Source organism: Gekko japonicus, unplaced genomic scaffold (genome assembly GCF_001447785.1).
Source record: "Gekko japonicus isolate JY-2015 unplaced genomic scaffold, Gekko_japonicus_V1.1 scaffold57, whole genome shotgun sequence".
NCBI lineage: Eukaryota > Metazoa > Chordata > Lepidosauria > Squamata > Gekkonidae > Gekko > Gekko japonicus.
Genome location: NW_015160208.1, coordinates 47324 through 74577, shown reverse-complemented (window position 1 = coordinate 74577; position 27254 = coordinate 47324). Strand labels below are relative to the sequence as shown.

General features: G+C 45.9%; 1 protein-coding gene across 1 annotated transcript in view; it reads right to left on the bottom strand.

Moving 5' to 3' along the window:
• Positions 1 to 27254, bottom strand: part of DNAI2 (dynein, axonemal, intermediate chain 2) — a 58850-nt gene that overhangs the window by 15720 nt on the left and 15876 nt on the right. Inside the window, exons 8-11 of the mRNA XM_015408577.1 lie at positions 19755 to 19894; positions 17090 to 17212; positions 12310 to 12533; positions 9615 to 9750 (exon numbers count right to left, since the gene is read on the bottom strand). Coding sequence (XP_015264063.1) covers positions 9615 to 9750; positions 12310 to 12533; positions 17090 to 17212; positions 19755 to 19894 — 623 coding nt within the window. The remainder of the gene's footprint in view (positions 1 to 9614; positions 9751 to 12309; positions 12534 to 17089; positions 17213 to 19754; positions 19895 to 27254) is intronic.

The window sequence follows — 27254 nt, the reverse complement described above, 5'->3', positions numbered from 1 at the left end:
CATCTCCTTATTATAAAACAGTTGAAAATTTATTTTGCAGGAATTAGGTGCATCTGATAGCCAAATACATGTAATCCTATAAAAATTAGCAGTTGTATCACTTTCAAGCACCATAATATATGCAGGTGAGCACTTTTTTCCTCTTCCAAGTAATCAGTAGTTGTAGGAGATTGGCTGCTGGCATTTATGATGCCAATTTATTTCTTTATTTATGTAAAATATTTATTAGCTGCTTTCTTCCTTATGGAGCTCAAGGCTGTTTACAACATAAATAAAACATATATGATAAAATACATTAAAAACATAAAAGCCAAAATTTAAAATCACAACTCAGGATTGCTAGTGAAATTAACAAAATGCAGACCTAAATAAAATTGTCTTCAACCACCTCCTAAAGATCAAAAGTGAGAGGGCCAGGCTCACTGCCATGGGTTGGTTGTTCCATACTCATGGGGTTGCCACTTAAACGCCCTCTCTCATGTACCCACCAGATGAGCTTCTTTGACTGATGCAACAGTCAGGATGGTCTCTTCCTGCGGTCTGAATTCCAGGACAGCAACATAAAGGAGAAGATGGTCCTTCAGATACCCAGATCCCAAGCCATGCAGGACTTTAAACTGAATTGGGCTCAGGAGCAGATCAGGAGCCAGTGTAACAGCTGTAGTATCAGGATCATATACTCCCGACAGCTGGCCTTGACCAGCAGTCTAGCTGCAGCATTCTGCACTAGCTGCAGCCTCTAAATACTCTTGAAGGGCATCCCCAAGTGGAGCACAATTCAGTAATCCCGTTTAGGTGTAACTACGGCATAGAAAACCGTGGCTAGGTTAGACTGACCTCAGCAGAGTTACCTGAGTAGAGGGAGGGAGTAGAGGGAGGATCCAAAGAACAGCCCTTCCCTTGCTATCCCTGCTACTGGGAAAAAGAACTCCAACTGCCTCAGCAGAGGGAGACTCCAAAGAATATGCTTCTTTTCATCATTCTCATAGCAATCACTTGACAGTATTAATTGCTTGCAATTAAAGGAAGTATCAGCCTTTGGCTCTCCATTTTGTACTGATGAAACTGCGATTTCTGTTAACTGCTTTGAGCATATTCATTGACATATATCAAGAATATCCGTTGACATATTTATTAATAAATCAACATGACCTATTTATCTCATCAGGTCACTGGCTCAACACCAAAGACTGCTCAGTAATTAATATCAGAGTCCTGCAGAAATGACTCCAGCATAAATGTATGTTTAACATATGCCCCAAGCAGAAAGATAATAGGGTTGCAGTGACCTGTAACTGCACACATTGGGGACTGCGTACGTGCAGGCCAGCTGTGGGAAAGATTTCCAAAGCTTTCTAGTAGGCTAGGAGTGCCCCTCCTCCCTCTGGTGCTTTTCCGCCAAAATGATCACATGACCAGGAGGAGGGGCACTACTCCCTCAATTCTCTCCATGTCGCTGCTGGAGACCCAAAGAAACGAAGGTTACAGACAGTTTGCAGCGGGGCAGGAGGGAGGGATATTTCGGCTTCCCAAATGTATCTGAGTTTTCTCAGAAAAACAAAACAAAAAAAATTATCCTGAAAAAATCCCAGATATATTCAGGAATTACCATGTAGATCTGAAAACAGCAGAGAGGCAGGATTGCTTCCACCTCTCAGCTGTTTGCCAGCTTCTGCTGCAGTCCCCTTAAAGGCCCAATCTGCATTTAGCATTTGCTCAGTTGTTTTACCAAATCCACACAGAAAAAGATGCAGTTCAAAACCACATTCAACTACCCCAGGCCAACACCGTACTGACTGCAGAGTCATCCCCAAATGGCCATAAAACAGCCATAAATCTATGCAGACAGCCACAATAAAACCAGAGATCAAACAAAGTGAAAGCAGCATGCAGTCTGGACACTGCCATAAAATGTGACACTCAATCAAAGTGAAAGTGGCATGCAATGTAGACTGGAATTTCTGTTCCAGTGTGGGTTTGGTATAACAGCAGAGGAAATGCTAGATGCAGACTGGGCCGAAGTTTAAAGGGACTGAGAAGACAGCCCAAGGATCTGCTGTGCCCGTGGGGAGCAGACTGTTCCTGCCAGCTTGGCATGGGGCTGGCTTCTCGTGCAGCCTGATTTAAACTGGGCTACAGGAAAACCCAGCCCAGCCATGATCAGCTGTGCCCGCAGGGAGCAGATTGCTCTCTGCTAGCTTGGCTTTATGCTGGCTTCTCCTGCAGTCCAGTTTAAACCAGGCTGCACGAGAAGCCCACCCAGCAAGGATCTGCGTGCCATGGGGAGCGATCTGCTTCCCACGGCATAGCAGATCCTGGAGCTGGGTTATCTTGCAGCTTGGTTTAAACCAGGCTGAAGGAGAAGCCCACTCAGCCAGGATTTGTATGCCACGGGGAGCAGTCTGCTTCCTGCAACACAGCAGTTCCTGGAGCCTGCGTCTCTGGCAGCCCAGTTTAAACCAGGCTGCAGGAGAAGCCAAGCCAGCCCCACAATCAGGCTGGCTTTTAAAAAAAACCTGTATTTTTCTTCTTGGTCTACTGGCCCCCCCAAAATTGGGATTTCTGTAAAATCCTAGATCTGTATACCAGTATGGTATTGGGATATGGGATTTTTCAGAAATCCTGAATTTTTTTGGGTCCAAGAGACCTGAATCTGTTATGTCCGCTGACCGCCACTAGGCGCCAGCGACTCACTGCTGAGCTGAACTCCCTAGGAACAATAGGGACTAGGCTTCTGGATTTTCCTTGGGGAACCAATAGGGACTTCGGCGGGAGGTTCAAACCCACCAATAGGATCTAGAGGGGTTCCCAGGTACTGTATATTGTTGACCACCTGGCCAATACATTCTGTGTTCTAGTTGTGTATCAGTAAACCATGCTGATCACTACATCCATCTCTGTGGTTTCTATATGCATCTAACCCATTACATAATTGAACTGAAAAATACCAGTAAAAAAAATTGAACAGCCCTAGTGCTTGCCACTCAGGAAAGTCAGACGCTACTGCGACAATGCAGGAAAGAAGCTGATCAAACTAACAAAGTTGTCAATGGCTTCTGTTAGATCGCGCTAACAAAGGACTCTTAGAGTGATTCAGCAAGTGATTCAGCTTTATTGGAAGTAACGAACAAGCACTCAACTCAGTAAGAAACCAGAACAGAACACAGTGGGAGCTTAGGCTCCTTTTAAACATAACCGGGCTAATGTAGCCACGCCTATTTACAAATAACAACCAATGAGATTGCTAGAATAAAGACCAATGAGAAGCTTTCCCTCGCAGGGGAACAGTTCAGTTCTGATTGGTCGCTGTTACAAAGCGACCAATAGGAAGTTCGGTCAGAGGAGCCCTGGCTTGGCTCGAAGCTTAACATGGGTGTCTAATGAGGTGATTCATGTAACTGTGCCAATACATTACAATTCCTCCCCCCTAAGTTAAGCCATCATCCCATTCGTTTTTATTATTTACATACATGTAAAACGTGCCGTTGTACATTAACTGTTCAAAGATACCGTACTACAATCGTAGTCCTTGAGATAGGTCGGCATTTGCCGCGAGCGCTGGGACCTGCGGAGCGGTGCAGGCTCCATGGGCATACAAGGCTGCGAGCCCGTGTGGGGTTCAACACAGCCTGGTTCAGGCACCAACTCTGCTGGGGGTTCAGCCCCGCACTCAGGGGTCTGCCCTGACTCGGGGACAGTACCGGGCCTTTCGGTACTCACCGCCTGCTCTGGGGGTCTCCAGTCAACATCAGGGGGATCAGCCGTCGGAGAGTCAGCGCTGTCCTTAGCCCAACGTCTCCTTAACTGATCTATGTGGCGCCGCCATACTCGGCCGTCATTCAACTGCACCACATACATTCGAGTACCCACAGAGTCGGATATAACCCCAGGAAGCCACAAGTGCCCGTTTGCATAATTTCGTGCAAGAACCTTGTCCCCTTTCTCAAACATGCGCACTTTTGGTTGCGCAGTGGTACGCTCGGAGTGATCGTCAGTTAGATCCGGATGTAACCTGTTTAAGCAGGTTGTGAGTCTGCGTCCCATTAACAATTCGGCCGGACTACGGCCTGTAGAACTGCAAGGGGTGGTATGCTGCCGCAAGAGGAAAGCGCCCAGCCTTTGGCTCCAGTCACCTTCGTCCATTTTCCCTAGAGCCTCTTTTGCCGTTCTTACCATCCGTTCGGCCTGGCCATTAGACGCCGGATGGAAAGGGGCCGAAGTCATTTGGCGGATGCCATTATTCGTGAGGAAGTATCTGAACTCCTCAGAAACAAATTGAGGCCCGTTGTCACTGACGATGACGTCAGGCAACCCGTGTGTGGCAAAAAGGCGGCGAAGCGCATGAATTACGGCAAGTGAAGTGGTCGCCTTCATGTGTACAACTTCTAACCATTTAGACATGGCATCTACGACAATTAAGAACACTTGCCCTTGGAGAGGGCCAGCAAAATCTATATGCAACCTGGCCCAGGGTTTCCCAGATGATTCCCAGGCTTGGGGTGTAGCGTGTGGGGGATCAGGTCTAACCTGCTGACACTTGGAGCAGACTCGCACCCACTCCTCGATTTCCTTGTCCAGTCCTGGCCACCAGACATACCCTCTGGCCAATGCTTTGGTGTGCACCATCCCAGGGTGACCCTCGTGCAGGGATTCCAATACTCTCTTCCTGAGCTGGGCAGGGACCACCACCCTATTGCCCCATAGCAGACACCCTCTGGAAATGGAGAGTTCGTTTTGGCGGCTTTTGTAAGGTGCGAATTCAGGCTCAATGCTCCCAACCGGCCACCCCCTCCACACCCAGTTAAGAACCCGGGAGAGAATGCAGTCCTTGGCCGTCAGTGCCGCAATGTCCTTGGACGACACTGGTGCCTGGGGGAGCTCATCCAGAGCCAGGACCTCACACGCAGGGGCAGGGTCGGATCCCACACAGGGCAATGGGCATCGGCTAAGGGCGTCCGCATGTCCGATTGCCTTCCCAGGCCGGTGTTCGAGGTCATAATCGTACGCCTGCAAAAAGAGCGCCCATCTAAGCATACGTGGGGACATTATGTTTGGCAACTGCTTATCGGGCGCAAAAATCCCCAGTAGCGGCTTGTGGTCAGTGACCAGCAAAAATCGTCTGCCAAAAATAAAATCATGGAACTTTTTGACAGCCGCTACCAACGCCAGACCTTCCTTGTCTATCTGGGCATAGTTCCTCTCTGCCGCAGATAAAGACCGAGAATAAAAAGCGATAGGCGCTTCGCTCCCATCAGGCATCAAATGGCTCAAAACTGCGCCTACTCCAAAAGGTGAAGCGTCAGCAGCTAACACCAGGAGCTTCTGATCATCGTAGTGCGTCAGCACGTCATTAGATGTCAACAGCTCCTTAACTCCCACAAAAGCCCGTTCCTCAGCCTGTCCCCATTTCCATTTAGCCTCCTTATGCAAGAGCATGTGCAAAGGGGCAGCCACCGATGCCTTATGCGGTAAAAACGCATGATAAAAATTGAGGAGTCCTAAAAATGCCTGGAGCTCCTTCTTACTCACCGGCCTGGGGGCGTTCCGGATTGCAGCTACCTTGTCGTCCGTGGGGTGCACCCCGTCTGCATCGATCCGGAATCCCAGGAACTCCACACTGTTAACTCCCAGTGTGCACTTAGACCGTTTAACCCTGAGCCCTGCGTCCTGGAAACGCTTTAAGACTTCCTTAACACGGGCTATTAGTTCCTCTTCAGACTTCCCGGCTATTAATACGTCGTCGAAGTAGGGCACCGTGCCTGGTACCCCCCTCAAGAGTTTCTCCATCAAGCCTTGAAAAATTCCGGGCGCCACATTTACCCCGAACTGCAGGCGATTTACCTTAAACGCGCCTCTATGGGTGACAATCGTCTGGGCTTCAGCAGCCTCAGGAGTGACAGGCAACTGTTGGTATGCCTGTGCCAAGTCCAATTTGGCAAAAATTTTCCCTCCCCCCAAGGAAGCCAGAATGTGGCTTATAACCGGGACTGGGTAGGAGTGTTGCTGTAACGCCTTGTTAAGGGTGCATTTGTAATCCGCGCATAAGCGTATGGACCCATCAGGCTTGACAGGCGTTACAATCGGGGTTTCCCACTTACTGTGAGGAACAGGCTCCAAAACTCCCTGTTCCACGAGTTTGTCAATTTCCTTCTCCACCCTAGGCCTGAGGGGAATTGGGACCTTCCGATATTTCAACCTGATTGGCTTTACGGATGGATCAAGTTCGAACGCAACCGGGGGCCCTTTGTACCGCCCCAGACCCTCTGCAAATACATCAGGGAACAGGTCATACATCATATCCCATTTATTCTCAAGCGTTTTGTTAACTCCTGAAATACCAATGCCTAATGGCTCAAACCAATCCAACCCTAGTAAGTTGACCCGGTCTCCCTCGGCAATAAGAAAAGATAGCTTAACACATTTCCCCTTATACTCAACATCCGCAGTGTCCCGTCCGGCCAGGGGAATTCGGTTGCCCTGGAAGTCGGACACTCGGGTCTCCGCAGGCTGGAGCCGCCGTCGGCTTCTGGTTGGGAACAACGCTTGCCAGGATGCTGCAGAGATCACTGTCACCGAAGATCCGGAGTCCACCTCCATGGTGCACGGTCTGCCGTCGAGGAGTGGGGTCACGGTGATCTTGCCCTGGCAACTGGTGCGATTGATGACCGATGCGCTTGATAGGGATGCTGTCACCGAGTAGCTTGCTTCTGGTGCTGATGATTGCTGCTTTCCCCGGGCGTTGGGTGGTGTGGTCTTCTGTGCCGTCCTGCTGTTGGATGTAGGGTCCTTCTGCGCCGACCTGCAGACTCTGGCGAGGTGTCCACGCCGCCCACACGCTCTGCAGTTTACATCTCGAGCCCAACAGGAGTCGCGCTGGTGTTTCCCGCCGCAGCCGGAGCACGGCTTGACGCTGGTAGTCTTCGCTGGGGTCCGCTTGCCTCGGACCGCGTTGACGTCATCGTCCGCTTCTTCGCCCTCGCTGTCTCGCTGAGAGTGGACGCTGGGCTCTGCCATCCTCTGGCGGACCTCCCTTGTGGACTTATCTGCTGCTTCTGCGGCCACGGCCTCGTCGTAGGCCACTGCCCAGGTCAGGGTGGTGCGGGCGAACAGCCTCTGTTGCAGCCTCTCGTCTTTAAGGCCACAGACGAGACGGTCTCTGAGGGCTTCCTCTACGTTGTGGAAGTTACACGGCCGTGCGGCTTTGCGAAGGGCCGCCACGAAATCCGCGATGGTCTCGCCTCCGGCCTGGTTCCGCTTGTAAAATGCGTGCCGGCAAGCAATCTCCGACGGCTGTGGAGAATAGTGAGCCTTAAGCTTCTCAGTGATGTCAGCGTAGGTGACAGTCTTTATATTAGTTGGGGCCACCAACGACCTGGCTATGTCGAAGGTCCCCTTCCTGCAGGAACTCAGGAGGCACGCCCGTTTCTTGGCCTCGTCTGTAATGTCGTGTGTCTCCAGATGGAACTCGAACCTGGACAGGTAGGAGTCCCAGTCTTCTGAGGAGGGTTCGAAGCACTCGAACTTCTGGCTTCCAGCCATCGTGGGAGACTTGGGCACCGGAGCTGGTGGCGCCTCCGCCGGATCGGCTGCTGTGCTCTGCTCGCTTTCTTCCGAGTCCGAAGTGTGGATGTCCGCAGGGCTGCCTACCTGCTCTAACATCCCATCCTCGTCGCCAATTGTTAGATCGCGCTAACAAAGGACTCTTAGAGTGATTCAGCAAGTGATTCAGCTTTATTGGAAGTAACGAACAAGCACTCAACTCAGTAAGAAACCAGAACAGAACACAGTGGGAGCTTATGCTCCTTTTAAACATAACCGGGCTAATGTAGCCACGCCTATTTACAAATAACAACCAATGAGATTGCTAGAATAAAGACCAATGAGAAGCTTTCCCTCGCAGGGGAACAGTTCAGTTCTGATTGGTCGCTGTTACAAAGCGACCAATAGGAAGTTCGGTCAGAGGAGCCCTGGCTTGGCTCGAAGCTTAACATGGGTGTCTAATGAGGTGATTCATGTAACTGTGCCAATACATTACAGCTTCAGTGCTGTGAGACTGCAGCAAAATAGTGGACTGAGGCTGTTGTGTCACTGTGTCAGCCTTTAGAACTAGGCATTAGCAAGAGGACTTGGAGCCAAGATCAAACAGAGAATCGGTTCTGCCCCTGGAACCCAGGCAGTCCCAATAGAGTGAGTGGTAACGTAAAGCTCAGCAAACTTTAAGCATAACTAGTCTGTTGTCTCCCAACACAACTAACAAGAACAGGAAACTCTACCCACTTTCCAAAACTGCAGGGGCTGAAGAGAGGTCCAAACAACCCCAACTAAAGGGCACAATATCCTTCTGATACATAACACCTTTAATCACAAAGAACCACTGAGAATTGCAAGGTTCTGTTAACACACACCTCCAAGGATTTCATCTTGAAACTGGGGGCAACCAAGAAACAAATGTGACGTGCCTATGTCACTATGGTTTGAGGCTGATTTTACCATAGTGTTTTGCCCAAAAACCAGAGCGTTGCCTCCGACATCACCTACGTGCCTACATCACTTCCAGGTGACAATGCTTCTGCCTCCCAGAATGTCCCTCCCCATCCCCCTGCCGGCATTTCCGACAGACCTGGCAACTCTAACAACACCCTTCTGACACATAACACACCTTTAACCACAAAGAGCCACTGAGAATTGCAAGGCTCTGTTAACGCATGCCTCCAAGGATTTCACCCTGAAACTGGGGGCAGCCAAGAAGAGGTTCCTTCAGTCAGGCGTAGCTAAGCCTTTAAAACAGGCTCCCGCCAGGCCACACTTCTAGGCTTCTGTTTGGATCAGTCTGCCAGGACACACCTGCAAGCTTCTTCCCTCAGAATGGAAAAGGAGGGGGAAGGAGCTCTTCAGTCAGGCAGCCTCTGCCAGACCACATCTTCCGGCTCTTGGATTTGAGAGAAGCCGGGGAGGGGAAGGGATTCCTTGAGTCAGGCAGGGCGCAGTCAAAGCCTTAGAAAAGAGCCATTCTGGATCGAAGGCTCTGTCAGGCAACACCTCCAGGTGTCTGCCCTCAGAGCAGACAAAGGTAAGGTGGGGTAATGTGCCTATATTCAGGCTGGCACACAGCCAAAGCCTTTGAAAATGGCTTTTAAACAAACAATTGGCCCAATCCTGAAGAGGCCCCTTTTGAGCCACAATGACACAGTGGAAATCCAGAAACATTTCTTCTTTAAATGTAGTTTATTCTTCACTAGAATGAGTACTGAGAACAAAAAACTTTAGATAGAAATATGGCTCCTCAGCCTCAAGAATGAGGTGATGAAAGACAGAGAACAGCAGTGGAGATCCTCTTTTTGATGGTGGCAGAAAGAAAACTTAGTGCCCCTCCTCCTAGCCATGTGATCATTTTGGCGGGAAAGCACCCGAGGGAGAAGGGGCACTCCTAGCCTATTAGAAAGCTTTGGAAATGTTTTCTGCGTCTGGCCTGCACACTTACAGTCCCAGTGTGGGACTGCACAGAAGCCACGATGATGAAGTTCCAATTACCATTCCACCTCCAAGAAGTCTCAAAGCAGAAAGAGTGCAACACCAAAAAATAAAAAGTGGAAGCATTGCTTTTCTGGAATTACCTTCAGGTTCAGGGTAGGGTTATTCTGTTTGAAGAGGAAGTCCCAGACATCAAGGGTCCCATCCATCTTTGTGGTAAAGAAGACAGCTGGACGAGTGGTACTCCAGCACCCATCTGTGAGGTAAGACATGTGGTATCTGCCAAAGAATACAATGTTTATTGGGGCTGTGCTGTTCTGTCCCAAAAGATCTATTTTTAAAAACTGCTGCTTTCATTGATTATTGGAAAGTGCATTTTTACACTAAGTGCTAAGCATCAAAGAACAGCATCAGACACTAAAGTGCAGCCACTAAGACAAAAGGGTAAGGTGGATTTTTCCTCAGTTTGACAGTACACACATTCAGCCATTCCCTTGCACATCTTAGGAGTTAGAAAGGATATTGTGAATGCTCAGCCTTAATAGCTGGCTCTTGTCCCTGAGTTCTACATTATGTATTTCCGTAGCTTTCACATGTCTAAAAAGAGAGGAAAGCATCAACAGAATTACTCATGGTCATCAGTCATCAATTTCAAATATAGCCCAGTCCAGAGTCTCCTGTTACCTCCCAAATAACCTGCTCATTCTCTCTGCTTCCTCTTCATAGAGTTAGAATCGAGCAGAATGTTGATACCTGGCTCCACTGGTGGACCTCCTGATGGCACCTGGTATTTTTGGCCACTGTGTGACAGAGTCTTGGAAGCCTCATCCAACATTGGCTTCTCTTATGTTCTTATGTTCAATGGTACTTCCATACGCAGGAAGGGATTTATTGGAGACTCATGTAGCTCTGATCTGAATGGCCCAGGCTAGCCTCATCTTGTCAGATCTCAGAAGCTTAGCAGGGTCGGCCCTGGTTAGTATTTGCTTGGGAAACCACCAAGGAAGTCCAGCTGTTGAAAACCACCTGTTTGTCTCTTGGCTTGAAAACCATATGGGATTGCCATAGGACAGCTATAACCTGACGGCACTTTACCTCTACCAGATACTTGACCGCCACATTTTTGATTTTATTAGGTTTAATTATTTACTGTTTTATATTATTCACTTTGTTGCATCTTATATAGTTAACATGCTTTTTTTTAATCCCCCAAGGGGGAGTTTTTTATTTATTTTTGCAAGACTACAAACTATAACTGAAAAAAGGGGAAAGGGAACGGCATCTAAGGGAAAAAGAAAAGATACCCACTAATAACTAAAAACCCAAGAATAAGAGATCAATACAACAGCTTATTTCAATGTTAATCTAACATGCTGATAATACAATGAACATGATCCGTTATACTAAGATATACGTATATCTTTTCCCTCAGTCTATCTGTTTAATGAAACCCCCAGAGCATCCCCTAATTTTTATAAAATTTTCAGGCACAATTCAGAGTCCTTCAGCCTTTATTTTATTTTATCTTTTCTAATCCTCAATTTGTATGAACTTTTGGGGGCATATAGTTAAAATGTTTTTGACTGACTAATAAACTGAACAGAACTTAACTGATTTGTTTTTACTATTTTATATAATGCTCTTATATACCTCTGAAAAACTATTCCAGAAGTAGTTCACAGCTATTAAAACAGTCTGTATATTTCTTCCAAATAAAACAGTTAAACAATATGAAATGATTTAACACAGTTTAAAACAAATACAGAGCAACAATTGAAAAATAAACCTACAATTGATTCCTGTTCATTTCTGCCAGAATAAAAGAAGTGTTCACATTTCCAAAACCAGACCAGAGAGGAACATAAATGACCCTCTAAAGAAAGTGCCTTCCACAGTTGCAGAGCCACAGCAAAAAAGTCCTTGCTCCTGCTAGATTCCAATATTATTTCTTGAAAATATGGCAGATCCTAAAGCCCAGAAGACTGAGGGAGAAGATACTCCATGGCCCTGTCAACACGAGAGGATTAGGGCCGGGAGAGGGACGGAACGGGGGTGGAGCAAACGGACGCGATCCCACCGCAACATCTGGGAAGCGTACCGTGTCCGTCCCCGATCTGGCCCTTCCAGCGATGATCCGCACCAAAAAAGAACCACCTAACGAGGTGGTTCTTTTCGAACGGCCGCAGCAACGCTGGCCGTGGGATCGCTGGCGCGATCTTTTGCCGGCGCATCCCCGGCTCCTTGCCGAACTGCGCATGCTCTGACATGCGCAGTTCAGCAGACTCCCGTGCCTTTCTCCCCGTCTCCCCAGCATCTGATCGTGCCGGGGAGCAAATGCACAGCGGCTCAGGGGATCTGTATGATCCCACCGCCACGTGCCTATTTAGGTGCGGCTTTTTAAAAGCCGCACTTTGTCCGTCCCTTCTTCCCTTGTGTGGCAGGGGCCCATGAAGTGTGTGTCTGTTGGTTTATTTGGAAAATGTGTAACATCCCTTTTGACAAGGCCCCTTTTCAGCTCTTAAAGGGGCTTTAATATAAAATAGTCAGGGCCCAGGCAGTATAGGGCTTTACACGCCAGAAGGAAACTTTACATTGGACCTGGCAGCAAAGTGGGAAGCAATGCAGATCTTCTAGAACAGGTACAATATGTTTACACTGACACCCACTTATCAAGCGGTTACCTGAGGCATTTTGTAGTAGCTGAAGTTTCCAGGTTGTTTTCAAAGGCAGCTCTCCTATGTAGCATGTTTGACAGTAATCCAACCTGGAGGCCACTAAGGCACATATGACAGGAATAAAGATATTTAAAAAGTAAAAGATAAAAAACCCGCTACTTACTTGGTCCACATGATCGATGATTCTTTGCTCTCTTCTGACCAGATGCGTGCAGTCCAGTCTCCAACTGTCAAAAAATTCTTGGGATAGAAAGGATTCCTAGACAAGGAATATATGGGGCCATGGTGTCCACTGTATGTACAGACAATTTTTTCTGCAGGCGTCTTGGCTTTGCGGTTGCAGGAAATCACTACTCCTTGCTCTGTCCCCACCATAAATTTGGTTGGCTGTTAAGAGAAAAACAGCAGAACACCATTGTTATTTGAACATGAGGGCTTCTGTTTCCCTGAGCAAAGATTTTAAATACCCTCAAAGAGACCTACTTCCCATTATTCACATGGAGTAGAAACACCAGGAATGCTAGATGAATAATTTCTATAAACATTGCTGCAAGGTACAAAGGAGTAACAGAACACAGATGTGGAATTTAGGACATATGGTGCTGCCAGACTCATAGCGCTCTCTTATGCAGAATTACTCCATTCTAAGCCAGCTGGTAAAATTTCATCAGCTTTCCTCAAGCCACCCTGGGGCAGGGAGCACTTACAGTTGCTAAGCTACGTCATTTACTATGCTATGCCATAGAATTATTGAATGTTAGCTTGTGCTTTAATGGTTCCTGAAGCAATCCCCCCCCCCCATTAGGTTTCTGCCTCTCTCCGTGCCAGATCAGGTCTGAGGCTAAAAAATACTGATTTTTAGATTTACTCAGAATTTTGGTCTAAAAGGGATGACTGATGATGACTTTCCTGTAAATTTCAATCCTCAGTGCACTTACCACAAGCAGCAGAATGACATGGGTACCTTCTCTTCCTACCCAAATTATAACCAGGCCTGTAGCTAGAGGGGGTCATATGTGGGCAATTCCAGGTCAGAAATATGCTAGGCCACTCCACAGATTCTTTGCTTTCTTAAAAAAAATTAAACTGGAGATGGAGGCAATAATTAGCTTTAATAGTACATCTACACATAAATATAGGGTTGCCAGCCCAAGGCAACCAGCAGGAGATTTACCATGGTAGGGAGGGGCCTCATTGGGGATGCCATGGCATTATGATGGTGCCACTTCCAGTGTGACCCAGAAGTGATGTCATTGCATAGGGTGGCACTCTTGCAGCAAGATTTGTTTATTGGGAGGTAAAGAGATTCCAAGAATAGACTGATTCTGTGTCAAAACTGTACAAAAAGCAGGGCAGACCCTCTATGCAAACCACCCAATCAATGTTCACACTCATCCCACCAAAGCTCTAGGCCAGTGGTGGCGAACCTATGGCACGCGTGCCATCGCCCCAGCCAGGCCCAGACCATCATTAAAGTATTCTCTGCCAAATAATTTTAAGTAAATGAAAGCATTTGGGATTGCTTTCCTTACTTTGTTTGGATCATCTTAAATTAATGTATGGGTTGTTAACCTCAGTATTCAGGTTAAATTGCCGTGTTGGCACTTTGTGATAAATAAGTGGGTTTTGGGCTGCAGTTTGGGGACTCGGTCTCTAAAAGGTTTGCCATCACTGCTCTAGGCCTACCCTCCGGGCCGGCCCAACACCTGCAAACTAACAGTTACATCCCAAGGTCAGGTGAAAAGCTGAGATCATGTGCTTCCCAGGGTCCCGTACATACTATGCATACTCAAGCACACATTCACCCCAGCATTCACTCCCCCCCATCCTGGTGGAGAAGATAAATGACATGGGAGATAAAACAGTGAAGGAAGCACATTTAAGAAAGCAGTTAACCCCTAGCACAACAGACCAGGAGTTTGCCTAGATAGCATTCTATGGCAAGCGAGGCCCGAGTTTGATGTTTCACAGCGAACCTGCAGTCTCAGCAATTAGGACTTGCTTGGCAGTGTAACAAAGAGATAAAGTTGCCTATCAAGATGGATTCCATGCTGTTTGTAGATATTAGACCCCTTACAAACTGCAATTGATTCCTGCTCCCCAATTTAACTAACAACCATTTCAGAACTAGAAACATGAACATAATGTTAGAAAATGTATTCTTCAATACATTTGTATTTAGAGTCACATGATTCCCCAGTAAAAACCCCAGTTTACAAGGCATAGTTGCCTGTCATATTGCCCTAGAGACCTCAATAGAGACCTCGGGTAAGACTGAAAGGAAGGCAGCACACTACTTTATTGCATTCTCTTCTGTACAGAGAGAGGAAACAAGGGTCTTAAGTTAGTAACTACAGGAGGGTAAGAATTTCAGTCCCTGAGAGGGCTAAACTCTCTGCTAAACTCAGTGGTGCTCAACTGAATTTGAGTAACAGATCTGTGTTCAGCTTATGACAAGGAAGTTCAGGTAGCTGATATGAGAAAGGAATATTCAAAGGTTTCACAAAACAATTAAATTACCAATGTTTATAGACACATTCATTTATTTTTAAAGAGAAAGGCGGTTGGTTATCTACTGGTACAGACTGCCCATCATGGTGTGGGAAAATTCTTCAGCACTTGCAATCTCCAAATTAATATTGGACTGAATAAGAAAAAAGAATGCTCAGGGACAGAAGAAGAAGAAGAAGAAGAAGAAGAAGAAGAAGAAGAAGAAGAAGAAGAAGAAGAAGAAGAAGAAGAAGAAGAAGAAGAAGAAGAAGAAGAAGAAGAAGAGGAGGAGGAAGAGGAGGAGGAGGAGGAGGAGGAGGAGGAGGAGGAGGAGATTGGATTTATACCCTGCCCTTCACTTGGAGTCTCAGAGCAGCTTACAAACTCCTTTCCCTTCCCCTCCCCACAACAGACACCCTGTGAGGTGGGTGGGGCTGAGAGAACTCTGACACAAACTGCCCTTTCAGGAACAGCTGTGCCAGAGCTTGTGACTGACCCAAGGTCACATCAGCAGGTGCAAGTGGAGGAGTGGGGAATCAAACCCGGTTCTCCCAGATTAGAGTCCGCACACTTAACCACTACACCAAACTGGCTCTTTAGGGGTGTGCATTTGGGTGTATCCAAGACAAACCCCCCGCCCTGAAAAATACAGTTATTTTCCAGGTATTTTTAAAGCCAAATATACATAAGAGAATCTGACTGGCTATCTGGTTTTGCCAATCCTGAAAAAAAACCATTTTTGTCCCCCCTGGAAATAGTTGGAAATGCCAAACAGCAACTGTTAAAGGACTGCAGAGTTGCCCTATGCCCTTTTCCCAGCTTTTGCACTGGTTTCTAGGGCAACAGGAGGGAGGAGGGTGAGGTATCGCTCAGAAGCAAAAGAAAAAGCACCGTAGGGGGAGTTGTAGTGTGGTTTGCCCAGTCAGAACAGTTGTTTTGCAGGGTTGTTTGGCTTCAAATGTAGAGTCCAACAACCTTGTCCCCCCCCCGCAGGTTTCCCAGGGAACAGGAGGGAGGGGGGGAAGGATGCAGTGGCAAATAGGATTGCACGTTAGGCAGAGCAGTGCTCTTTGCCCAGTCACAGTTGTTTTATGGCTGGTTTTCCCCAAAAAGTTCTTCTGGGCATGGGCAAAGAGCATAAAACCAAGCCCTGGCAGAGCTAGACTCCATTTCAGAGAGGGGTTTGGAGGGTGTACAATGTTGGCTTTGGCTCCAGTTGCTGCTGCTCTGAGCCTGGACTCCTGCTGCTGCCTGTGAGAGCAACTCTGCTATGGAGCTCTGGATCCTGACATGCCTGCCTAGAGAAGACAGCAACTGGTTGGAGACTGAGACTCAACATCTTTTTATTTATTGTTATTATTTATTTATTTATTTAATTAATTTATACCCCGACCTATCCCACGAGTGGGCTCAGGGCAGCTCATATGCAAGATGCCAAGGAAAGAACCTGGCCTCTTGCATATGAGGAGGGGCTTTGGAAATCTTTTCTGTGGCTGTCTTTCATGCTTGCATTCCCAATGTGGGACTGCATAGATGCCATGACGATGAACTGTGAACTTCAAGTTTGACATCTGGACTTGCTCTCAGGCTCATCATATGCACCTCTCACTGACTGCACACTAGTGGCAACCCACCGATATTCTGGGTTGGGGTGGGAATACCAGTGTCGGGCAGGGTGAGGGCCCCTGAGTTGGCTACCAACAGGCTCTGCTCCATGCCGAGGTCTTCTGCTAAGTGCACATGGTGAGCAACATCTCTGCCGCCACAGAGAAAGTTAGTGGAGTGGGAAGGCAGGGACATCTCCATGGGCTTCATGGTGACCAATGGCAGCACAAACATGAAGGCAGTGGCAAAGGCATTGGGGTTCAGGTGCATTTACTGCTTGGCCCACGTTCTCCACCTTGTGGTTAAAGATGCCTTAGGGCTGGGTTCTGCAGAGAATCCCAGTCTGGACACTGAGACTCATGATTATTGGCATATCCTCCAGAAATACCCGGATCTCACAGTTCACTTCTCATGCAGTGAGAAGGACACCCATCTGCTGTGTTCCTCAGCATGTACACTGGAAACAAAACACTGATGTTTCATAGTGACATTTCTAAACCAGGCTTATTTTTCTCCCTTACACCAATGTATATTTTATATGTGGGTGTATTGGACACTATATATATATATATATCCAACACACACATATCTACATATTTCCAACATATACAATGTGTCTGGTGAAGAACAACCTTTGTCTCCCCTTTCCATTTTGTTTTCCAGCACACAAACATACTCATAAGCAGAGATTTCATTTTTTGACACTTAGGCCCTAGGGTTGCCTATTTATGTACCATGCCTAGTGGCCTCAGCACTAAAAGGTGAGAAATGATGTGATCGGTAGACAAAGAAGCCAAGGCTTTATTTCCTAGAGCTCACACAAACGGGAAAAATCAGTAAATACCGACCATGGTTGGCTCATACTCCAGTGCGATGGCTCCTAAAGCATTTTCCAAGATTCCTTTCCTGCTGATATCCATCACCAATGTCTCAGTAGGCTCAGAGAGTTTACGAATGTCCCACCACAAGACCTGGTAAACAGAAATGCACATAATTGCTGCTGTTCATCTTTCTCTGGTCCACATTATGGTGGTTCAGATGGCCTGCATTCAAGAAAAAGTCATGATGTTGTCACATATGAGCTGTCTGCCACTGCTTCGAAGCATCAGGGAGCACAAAGACCTAATCCCTGATCAGCAGCCCTAACAATTGCAACATGGTGCTGAAGCGCTTTGTGCTCATTATGTTTTTCAGGTCCTAAATAATACACATTGGCTTTCGAACGAGTGTTTTCAAAAGAAGACGAAATAAGCTTAGCTGCATTAATTGGACATTGTGCCTGAACCAGGCATGTATGCTACTGCTGACTGTTCTCATCTCCTGACCTCCCTGAACTACCTGTCTTTCTTCTCAACTCTCGTCTTTAGACTCCAGCCCTGTTCCTTGCCTTCTGTTTCTCTCAATCATTGAACTGTAGGGGTGAAAATGATATGTTAGTCATTTAATTTGAATCCTCTAGACTGAGGCAGGATCTGCTGTTCTCAAACATTTCTTATAGATTAGCTCAAACCTGAAAATGTAGCACACCATGCAAACAGAAAACAACAGAGATCCAAGGGGCTTGGCTCAAGAAAGCAAGCTGTACTCTGTATGCAAGAAGAGGGGTACAAGAGGTGTCCAGCATCACTGGCCAATCAGATCAAAATTCCCTGACAACACCACACATGGCCCTCAGTTTGAAAATGAATGCAGAAATCAAGGCCATCTCACCTTTTTCTCAGCCAATATTTCACCCTTCTATCTTTTTTCCCATTGGACTATGCCACATAGAACTCTCCTTCATTCACCAGTCCATTTTACACCTCCAAGCTAGCTCTGAATTCTGATACATCTTTCCCAGCTCCCACTATTCATTGAGCTTGGGTTGTTCCATGGCTGAAAGGGCATTTGCGAGGCCGTAATGGCTGCTTGAGATCTGTGCATGTCATCAGCTACATTCACTACCCTACATGCAGTTCTTATTTTGCTCAGCTGACAACTGCAGCCTCTCATTTGTTCAAATGAGGCACAGTAACAAGAACATGATTTGTTTTATATTATTACTTTGGGACCAAGCCATAGCAGCAACAAGGTGTCTGCACCAGTTGCTCCAGCTGTTGCACTATTGCTTGCTTAGTTATTAAATGATGAATACCCTGACTTAACAAACAATTGGGTTTTCTGGGTGGCTTACAGCAATTAGAGTCAGCATAGTGTAGTGGTTAGTGTGTATGACTAGGTTCAAATCCCTACATTACCATGAAGTTCAGTGATCTTGGCCCAGGCACTCTCCCTTAGCCCAACTTACCTCACAGAGAAATTGTGAGGGTAAAATGGAGGAAGGAAAAATCATGTATGGCCCCGGTCACACGGGCCGGAAAATGCGGGGGGGGGGGGAAGCATGGCTGTTTGCCCCCGGGCAAAATAATGCGCGGTTGCGTGATCAGACCTCCCATGGAGGTCCCGTGGTTAGGGGGAGGTGCTGATCACACAGGGCAGCAAAGAAACGGGGGCTGCGCGCCGAGGGTTCTCCTCCAGCGCCTGTCTTCGAGGCCACGGTGAGTGCCGCCCTCCTGGCTCTTCAGCTTCCTGGGCGTTGGGGCTCCAATCCCGCAGCCTCTGCGCGCACACACACCCTCGCACCCATATGTCTAGTCACCTCTTCCCGGCTTGCCCCCCCTTCCCCAAGCAGACTTCCTACTCTGCCGCCGCAGCCCCCCCTTTCTGGGCTTCGCCTCAGCCGCTTTCTCTTCTGCCTTGCCCCCTTTCCCCCTATCTCTCTCTCGCCTCAAGCCATGCGCTTTGTGTTGCGTTTCTTCTGGCTGCTCTCCTCTTCTCTGCACGACTCAAGTCTTAGCGAGCTGCTCCGTTGTGTGTGTGTTTTTTAAAACGAAAGTGTGCGCATGCTCTGTTGGGTGCTTGTGTGCATCCGTGGAGACTTGGAAAACCCCCCACCTTTTTGCTAGGGGACATGGACGGGCGCCGGAACTACCACCAGAACTGTGATCAGACACCCGCCCTTGCCCCGCGGTTTCCGGAAACTAGTACCTCCGAGGTACTAGTTTTTTACCACACGTTTTACACGGGAAGCCTCGGGTGAACCACGGGAACTCTACGCTTCCCAGATGTGGCAGTGAGATCGCGCCCGGAAAATCCGCCTATCTCTCGTCCCTGTAGCGTGGCTAATGCTCCGTGTGACCGGGGCCTTTGCCACTCTAAGCTCTTTGGAGGAAGGACAATATAAAAATGTAGTAGATAACAAATGGAATGGAATAAACACATACAATAAAATCTGAGAACAGAATCAAATGCCAGAATTTTAAAAAATGAAGTTAATCCAGTCACTAAACCCAGTTACAGAATGCCAGTCACAAAGGCTAATCAAAATCAGTCCGGTTTAGCCAAAACAAAAAAGACATTATGTCTTCTAGGCACAGGCAAAGGAGGAGCCAAGCAAAGTGCTCCATTGCCTTTCCTAAACAAAAAGCATCAATTAGACTATGGTTTGTTGTTACAAACTATTCTGCCCCTTACCTGCCCATCAGTGGAGCCAGAGAAACAATCAGTTCCAGTCTTTGACTGCAGCCAGATCACATTGTACACAGGATCCCGGTGGCCAAGTTCAACCATGGTTAGCTCTACAGGCAGAGATCCTTTTCTGGTGTCCCAGTAAGCTAAAGGACAAGCAAACATAGTCAAGAAAGATAACCACATTTGACACTGCCCTCTTTTCCCTCTTCCTTTCAGTCACGGGATTCATACAGGATGATAACAACCACTTTCACCAACACCCAGTGTAAGTTGTTCCATATTAGAGATTCCAGTGATCCTCTCTTTTGTCTGTGTTTCAAAGAAAAGTTAAGAAAAGTTGATTTCATTTTGGTTATTATAGTACTAGAAATCCCAGCTTGTATTATTTAATATATGCCAAGTTTCTGGGTTATGAAGACCCAGGAAAATCATTCCCAAAAATTTGTCTTAGTTCTTTACTCCAGCCTCAACATTCCAGTTTTCTTGGGCATCCTTTCAAGAGTGATACTAGCTTATGGACATATTTTAGTCTGAATGGAAATCTTCTGCATCTAATAATTGGAGCATAAATGCAGAAGTCATGTATACGTTGCAGTCAATGTAGCACTTACATTTGATTTTCAAACATAGAAAATGGAAGAGCTTTAAGACTCAGTAGTACAAATGTCCTGATACTGGTCACTCCTGATTGCCAGGAAATGCTTTGTGCCTTTTCTTGCATTCTTTGCATTGGCCAGGGGTGCCATTTTCACAGTCAGAAATGAGACAGTTACTATTGGCTGTATGATTTCGGGGCCTTAAAACCCTCAAACTAAAATCAAAAGCAAACTATGGCCCCAGTCACACCGCAGGAAAAGCCGGGGCAGAAGTGCAGCTTTTTAGAGCTGCAGCAAAAGAGTAGCGCGGCAGCGGGATCAGACAGATCCCCTGAGCCGCCGCGCATATGCTCCCCAGCAGGATCAGATGCGAGGGGGAAGCCACGGACAGGAGAGCGAGGCAAGTCAGCTGCGCATGTGTGCGCCTACGCAGTTCAGCAGTGTCTCGCATGCTGTGGGAGACGGGCGCGTCGGCGATCACACGACCGCGGATTTTCTAGTAGGTAGTAGTGTTTTGCGGGGTTTTTTTTACTCTGCATCTTCGGCCGGAAGGGACGGGTTGGGGGCGGGTGCGCGACACTTGCCAGATGTTGGCATCTGATTGTGCCAGTTTAATCTGCCCTCTAGGTATAAGATTTCATTTGCATGCATACTTCTTCAAATATAAAAAAATTATATTTAGTGATACTTTGTCTTAAGGTAATAGGGTTCTAATTTTGATTTGATTTATTTGATTCATACCCTGTCCTCCCTGTTGAAGCATGTGAAAATGTTGAACAGTTTCTTTTCCTTCCCATTCATAATGCATAGTTTATTGTGCTGAAATATGCAAGATCTATTGTGAAAAGGTAAGGAAAATGGCAAGAACATCCTGCAGTGGGCAGCAGAGGGGACAACTAGTTAGCATAGTGAGATTAGGGACTTCCTGCTATTTTCAAATAGTCTCCTTTCTGTCTCCTGATTGGCTCAATTGGGGTTTTTCTTGTCGTGCTGAGACCAGTTAGCTATTGACTCTCTCCTAGCCAATTAGACAGTTAGACTTCTCTTTCTTACAAAGTTTGTCCTCTTCTTAATAAACCGACTTTATTCTTTAAACAGCTTGTGATCCGCATTACTGCACATCTACACTGCCAACAGGGTTCTGGGCCCAGCATGAGCACTTCTGCTGGGAAAGAAAGAAAAGACAGATAGAAAGGCAAAAGAAAAAACAACACAAAGATGGCATCTTCTTGCAGCATTCAGCACCGTTACCAACTAGACAGGCTTACAGAAGGCAACTATTTGATATGGAAGGAGAGAATTAAGAGTCACCTGCTTGAGACAGGACTGTGGCATGTCATTCAAACACACACACCCCAACTAGGAGATGATGACCAAGCAAAGCAAAAAGCCTGGGACACAGACAATGAGAAGTCAAGAGGAGCCATGATAACAGGTTTGGCTGATAGGAATATTCTAAGGGTGATTCAAATGCAAACTGTTAAGGGAATTGGAGAGGCTTCATGCACATTTGCCTCTGAAAAGCCAGCTCTACATACAAAGAGACTGTTTAGTACTAAGATGTCAGAAGAGGTTAATTTGCGTGACCATTCAGATGAAATGCTCAGCCTAACTCAACAGTTAAGAAGCACTGGGAAAGAGATTGCTGACCAGGACTTGGTTGAGTTGTTGTTCATTAGCCTGCCAAAGCCTTATGAAAATGCTGTGTCTCAAACTGAAGCAAAAGGAAAAGTGCCTCTCACAGAATTAGTAAACCAACTTGAGCAGACATACAAATATAGACAATTTGTTGAGAAGAAAGTTGAACCAATTGTTGATCAAGTAGCTCTAAATGTAAACAGCAAGAGTATAATAATTTGTCATTTATGTGGAAAACCAGGGCACATTAAAAGAAACTGCAGTACTTTTAAGCAAAAGGGTGCCTTTCCAAAAGAAAGAAAAGGGGAGAATTCCAAGCAGCCACCACTGAAAAAATATTTTATACTGACTGAAGTGACCAAAAGTCACAATTGGTATTTAAATAGTGTATGCACAATCCACATGTGTGCACATAAAGACTTCTTTGAGACACTATATGAAGAAAGGAGAGAGATATTAAGTGTGGCAGACGGAAGATCTGTGATTGCAGAAGGGTTTGGCTCAGGAACAGTAAAATGCAAGTTCCCAGATGGACAGATCAGAGCAGTCGTCATTGAAAATTGCTTGTATGTGCCACAATTAGCGACCAACCGGATTTCTATAAGAGCACTTGCATAAAGAGGAATGGTCATATCATTTGGAGAAAAATGTTTTATTAAGCAAAAGGGAGAATTGATTGCAACTGGGAAAGTGCATCAGGACTTGTATGCTTTAGAGACATGTATGTAAAGTAAAACCTGACTAAACATTGTAATCACAAGAAATGTTCCTGGGTGTGGCATAGATGTTTAGGACACAGAGATAATTATGCTATTTGCCCAACTTGAAAACCAGAACTTGAAAAATAGCATAAAGATAAACAAGTGCACTATTGAAAGAAACTGTATGCATTGCATTCAGGCTAAAGGAAGAGCCATGAGACAAGCAAGACACAGCGCTCTCTGGAGCTGATACATAGTGATGTTTGTGGTCCAATGAAGACTGAGACCCCTAGTGGGAACAGATATATACTAACTTTTATTGATGAGTTTTTCAAAGAATACAGTAACCTATTTGATCAGAGAAAAAAGTAAAGAATTGGAGAAATTTAAGGCATATATTGCAATGGTTAGCAACAGATTCCAGAGAAAGCTACTGGCAATTCACACCAATGATGGACAAGAATATGTGGGACACGATATGAAGAACTATCTAGCTGAACAAGGAATAGAGTAGAGCATCAGTTCACAAAGAACAGAATTACACAGAATGGCATAGAATGGTGAAGAATAGCTTCCTGACTGAGATGTGCAGATGCATGCTGCTTGAAGCAGAGCTACCTGAGAAATACGGGGAGAAGCAATTAACACTGCTACCTATCTACAGAACAGATTGCCTACAAAAGGTGCCAGAAACATACCATATGAACTGTAGTATGGGCACAAGCCCAGCATGAACCACTTGAAAGTATTTGGGTCAAGAGTTTTTACCGACATCCCCAAGGAGAAATGGACCAAGATGGATCTGAGAACTGAACAAGGTGTTTTTGTAGGATATATACTGGGATGTAAAAGGTACAGAATCCTTAACCCAAGAACAGAAACTGTAAAAACATGCAACATAGTCTACATTGACAAGAAAGAAAAAATCTACAAATAGTGGACATCAGAGAATCCACACCAACAGAAGAAAGTAAAGCACAGCAACCAGAAACAGTGCAACTGAGCACCATGGACCATACAAATGACACACCCTCAGAAGCACAAGAACCAGAAGAGAGTGCAGAGCCAAATGTCAAGATGATCAACTAGAACAAATAAGGGAATACAACCAAGAAGACTCTCCAACTGGACAAAGATAGAGGCTGTAACCAAATCTTCCACATGGGAAGACATAGAAAGAATGCCTACCAGCCAAGCAGAAAGATGAAGAAAGGCTGCAAAAGAGGAGATCGAATCCCTAATAAATAAACAAACTTGGACACTCATAGAACTACCTCTGGGAAAGAGGGCAGTAGGATGCAAATGGGTCTTCAAAACCAAATATTATGCAGAAGAAACACATAGATGTAAAGCATTATATTGTAAGAGACATGCAGAAGGAAGGGATTGTTGAATTGGAGTATTCCCCTACAGAAGATATGGTTGCAGATACACTTACCAAGCTGCTTCCACATGAAAGATTTGAGGGTCTATGCAAGAAAATGAATCTTGTGGATTTTGCACACTGAACTTTGAGAAGGGATGTTGGAATATGCAAGGTCTATTGTGCATAGATAAGGGAAATTACAAGAACATCCTGCAGGGGGCAGCAGAGGGGACAATTAGTTAGCATAGTGAGACTAGGGACATCCTGCTATTTTCAAATAGTCCCCTTTCTGTCTCCGGATTGGCTCAATTGGGGTTTTTCCTGCCCCACTGAGATCAGTTAGCTACTGACTCTCTCCTAGACAGTTAGACTTCTCTTTCTGTCTCCTCTTTCTTACAAAGTTTGTTCTCTTCTTAATAAACTGACATTATTCTTTAAACAGCTTGTGTTCCACATTACTGCACATCTACACTCTGCCAACATATTGGGATGTATTATAATGTCTTCTTTCATTATGCTCTAGTTGCATAATCCAGTTTTATTGTATTGTTCAAGTGTTATACAATACATTGTATTGTTTTTATCTCTGTAATCCACCTTGAAACTCAGTGGATGATAAATTAAGTACATAAACAAACAAAAAAACAAGTAGGGATCAAAAGATGATACATTAGGAAATCTGTGATGAGATAATTCCAGAGTCTTTCCAGTTCAATTACAGCCATGCATGGCTCCAATCCTACGGGGCCATATCTGATGTTGGGGGAGGGGTGTTTCACAAATCACATATGTGCTCCTCACACTGTTAGGGCCCTTTAAAGAAACAGACAAGACATCCATTTTTTTCTTCACAGGACTAATAACAGCATTTATTTATTTTTTGCAGGGGAAGCCTCAGTTAGCTTAGAAACATTAAACACCCTTTTCCCTCCCTGCATGGTGGTCAGTATGAACCACCACTGTGTAACTGAATTTTGTTTTGAACTCTGTCCCCTCTAGACTGATCTTTAAAGAACCTCCCCCCTTTTTTTCAGAACAGGCAGCTGGCCAGGATCTCTGCTGTCTATGGCTCAGTTATAATTAAGCAAGTGGAAGTGACAGAATACATTTCATTTGACCATTACTGCATGCCTGGGGAGTCCTGTGAAGGACAAAGTGAAATCAGCTCTCTCTTCAATCACCTAAGGAGTGCCTGATAATGTCCCTGTAACATACACCCCGTCACATCTGATTGGGGTTGAAAATGTCAACCAAAACCTAAATGGAATAAAATTAAATCAAAGGGTACATGTGACTGAAAGAGTACGAGGATCATAAACGCACTTGGCAAAGTGGAGCCTTGTGGAATGCTTAACAAAGTAATGTAAAATCATTCTTGTTAATCAAATGGGGCAATTATGAAGGGGCCGTGTGCCTCCTGGGGAACACTTCAGAGCAGCAGCTGTGTATCACAAGAGTCCCACTCTGAACAGAATCCTCAAGAGCAATCTTGTTATTCCAAATGTTACCTGCTCATTCACTCTGTGTCTCCATAAAGCCATGCAGGCAGACAAAAGACAAGCCGTGGCTTTAAAACATCATACTGGCAGGGTTTAATATTAGCACAGATTGGCAAAACTGATTCCTGTGGGGAGGTGGATTCCCCAGGAGTACTTACGGGGCAGAGTGGAGCATGAGGAACTATCAGTAAGGGAGCCCCTGGGGACATTTTATCCAATTTTCTGTTTCCAACAGGGTCACAACCTATCCAAAATAAGGATGTAGGTGCAGTCAGAGCTTTGCTGTTTTCTTTGGGGTAATTCTGTACTGCTGTAAAGTGGCTTGTCCCTTTGGCATTCAGACATCACAACAAACAGTTTGTTCTCATGCCTGCATGCTCCTCCCTGCTTCCCTTTGTTTAGGGAGTGGAATTGAAGGCTTGTTCCTAGTTTCAGAACTCTTGAATCTTGATAGTGTGTCCCAGTGCAAAGCTCACATCTGCAGCAATTTCCCCCTCTTCTCTCCAGGGCAGCATGTGTATCATGCCAATAAGCTGCTCATATCCCCTACACAGTAGTAAGGAAAGGATGGAGAATACTGCAGCCATAAAACTCTTTCCAAAATTCAGAATTGCAGTGGGAGATGGTTGGTTACATTGCATTCACATGTGCTTCTCTCTTGTTACCCTCACTAGAGAATGCATAAAGACAAACAGCAGCCTGAGTGCACCTTTGTCCCCATATTCACTCTGACACCACAATCACTGAACCTATGAACACCAGCCATACTGTCTCAGGTTCATTCACATGTTCATTTTCCAGCAGTGTATATGCCATCAAATGTCAACAATGCCCTTCCACTCTCTACATCAGACAAAGAGGTCTGTCACAACGCAAAAGAATAAATGGACATAAATCCAACATTAAGAACTACAACACTCAAAAACCTGTGAGACAACATTTTAATCTTCCAGATCATTCCATTGCTAACCTAAGAGTGGCAGTCATCAACAGAGAAGCTTCAGGGGGCAATTACAATGTGAGATTACTAAACTTGAGTTCATTCACAAATTCAGAACAATAGATTCTCCCCAGGGCTGAATTTGGACACAGGATTCTTATCTCATTACGAATGCTAATTCTCTGTCCCCAAGCATTTCCCATCTGATCTAATTAAGCTGGGGGTGGTGGTGGTTACAAAAGTGTCAGATAGATAGACAGGCAAACTGAGTTTCCTTTCTGCTTACTCTTCTGCCTCTGTCCCTTTGATGTATACTCTCAGGGAATTGCTTCCTTCCTTCTGTTCACTCACCTCTTTCACACACATACAAAGAAGGAGTACGTTTGCTCTCAATCTTTGTACCATGGATGCAACCTCCATTTGCATCCATCCAGGTAGCTAGCATCTTCTATTCTAATTCCAACAGATGGCGCCGTGTGTGGATACTTATTCCCAGTAAAAGGAAGCTCCCTCTGGCCCAGCAAGTTTTCTTACATATTCAGTAGTCTACCAGTGCCTGCAGAAAAATCCAAAAACTAGAAAAAACCCTTCAGGGACGGCTGAATTCCCCCCAAAACCTTTTGAAATGGCCTCTGCAGGGATCTGCTTCAGACACCAACTGTGAGAAAGAGGTTAGAACGTTCAGGGCGGGGGGGGGGGGAAGAAGAGGCTTCTAGCCGGCTCTGTGAGTCAAAGGGGGTGGGGGAAGGGCCCTTTCCAGGAC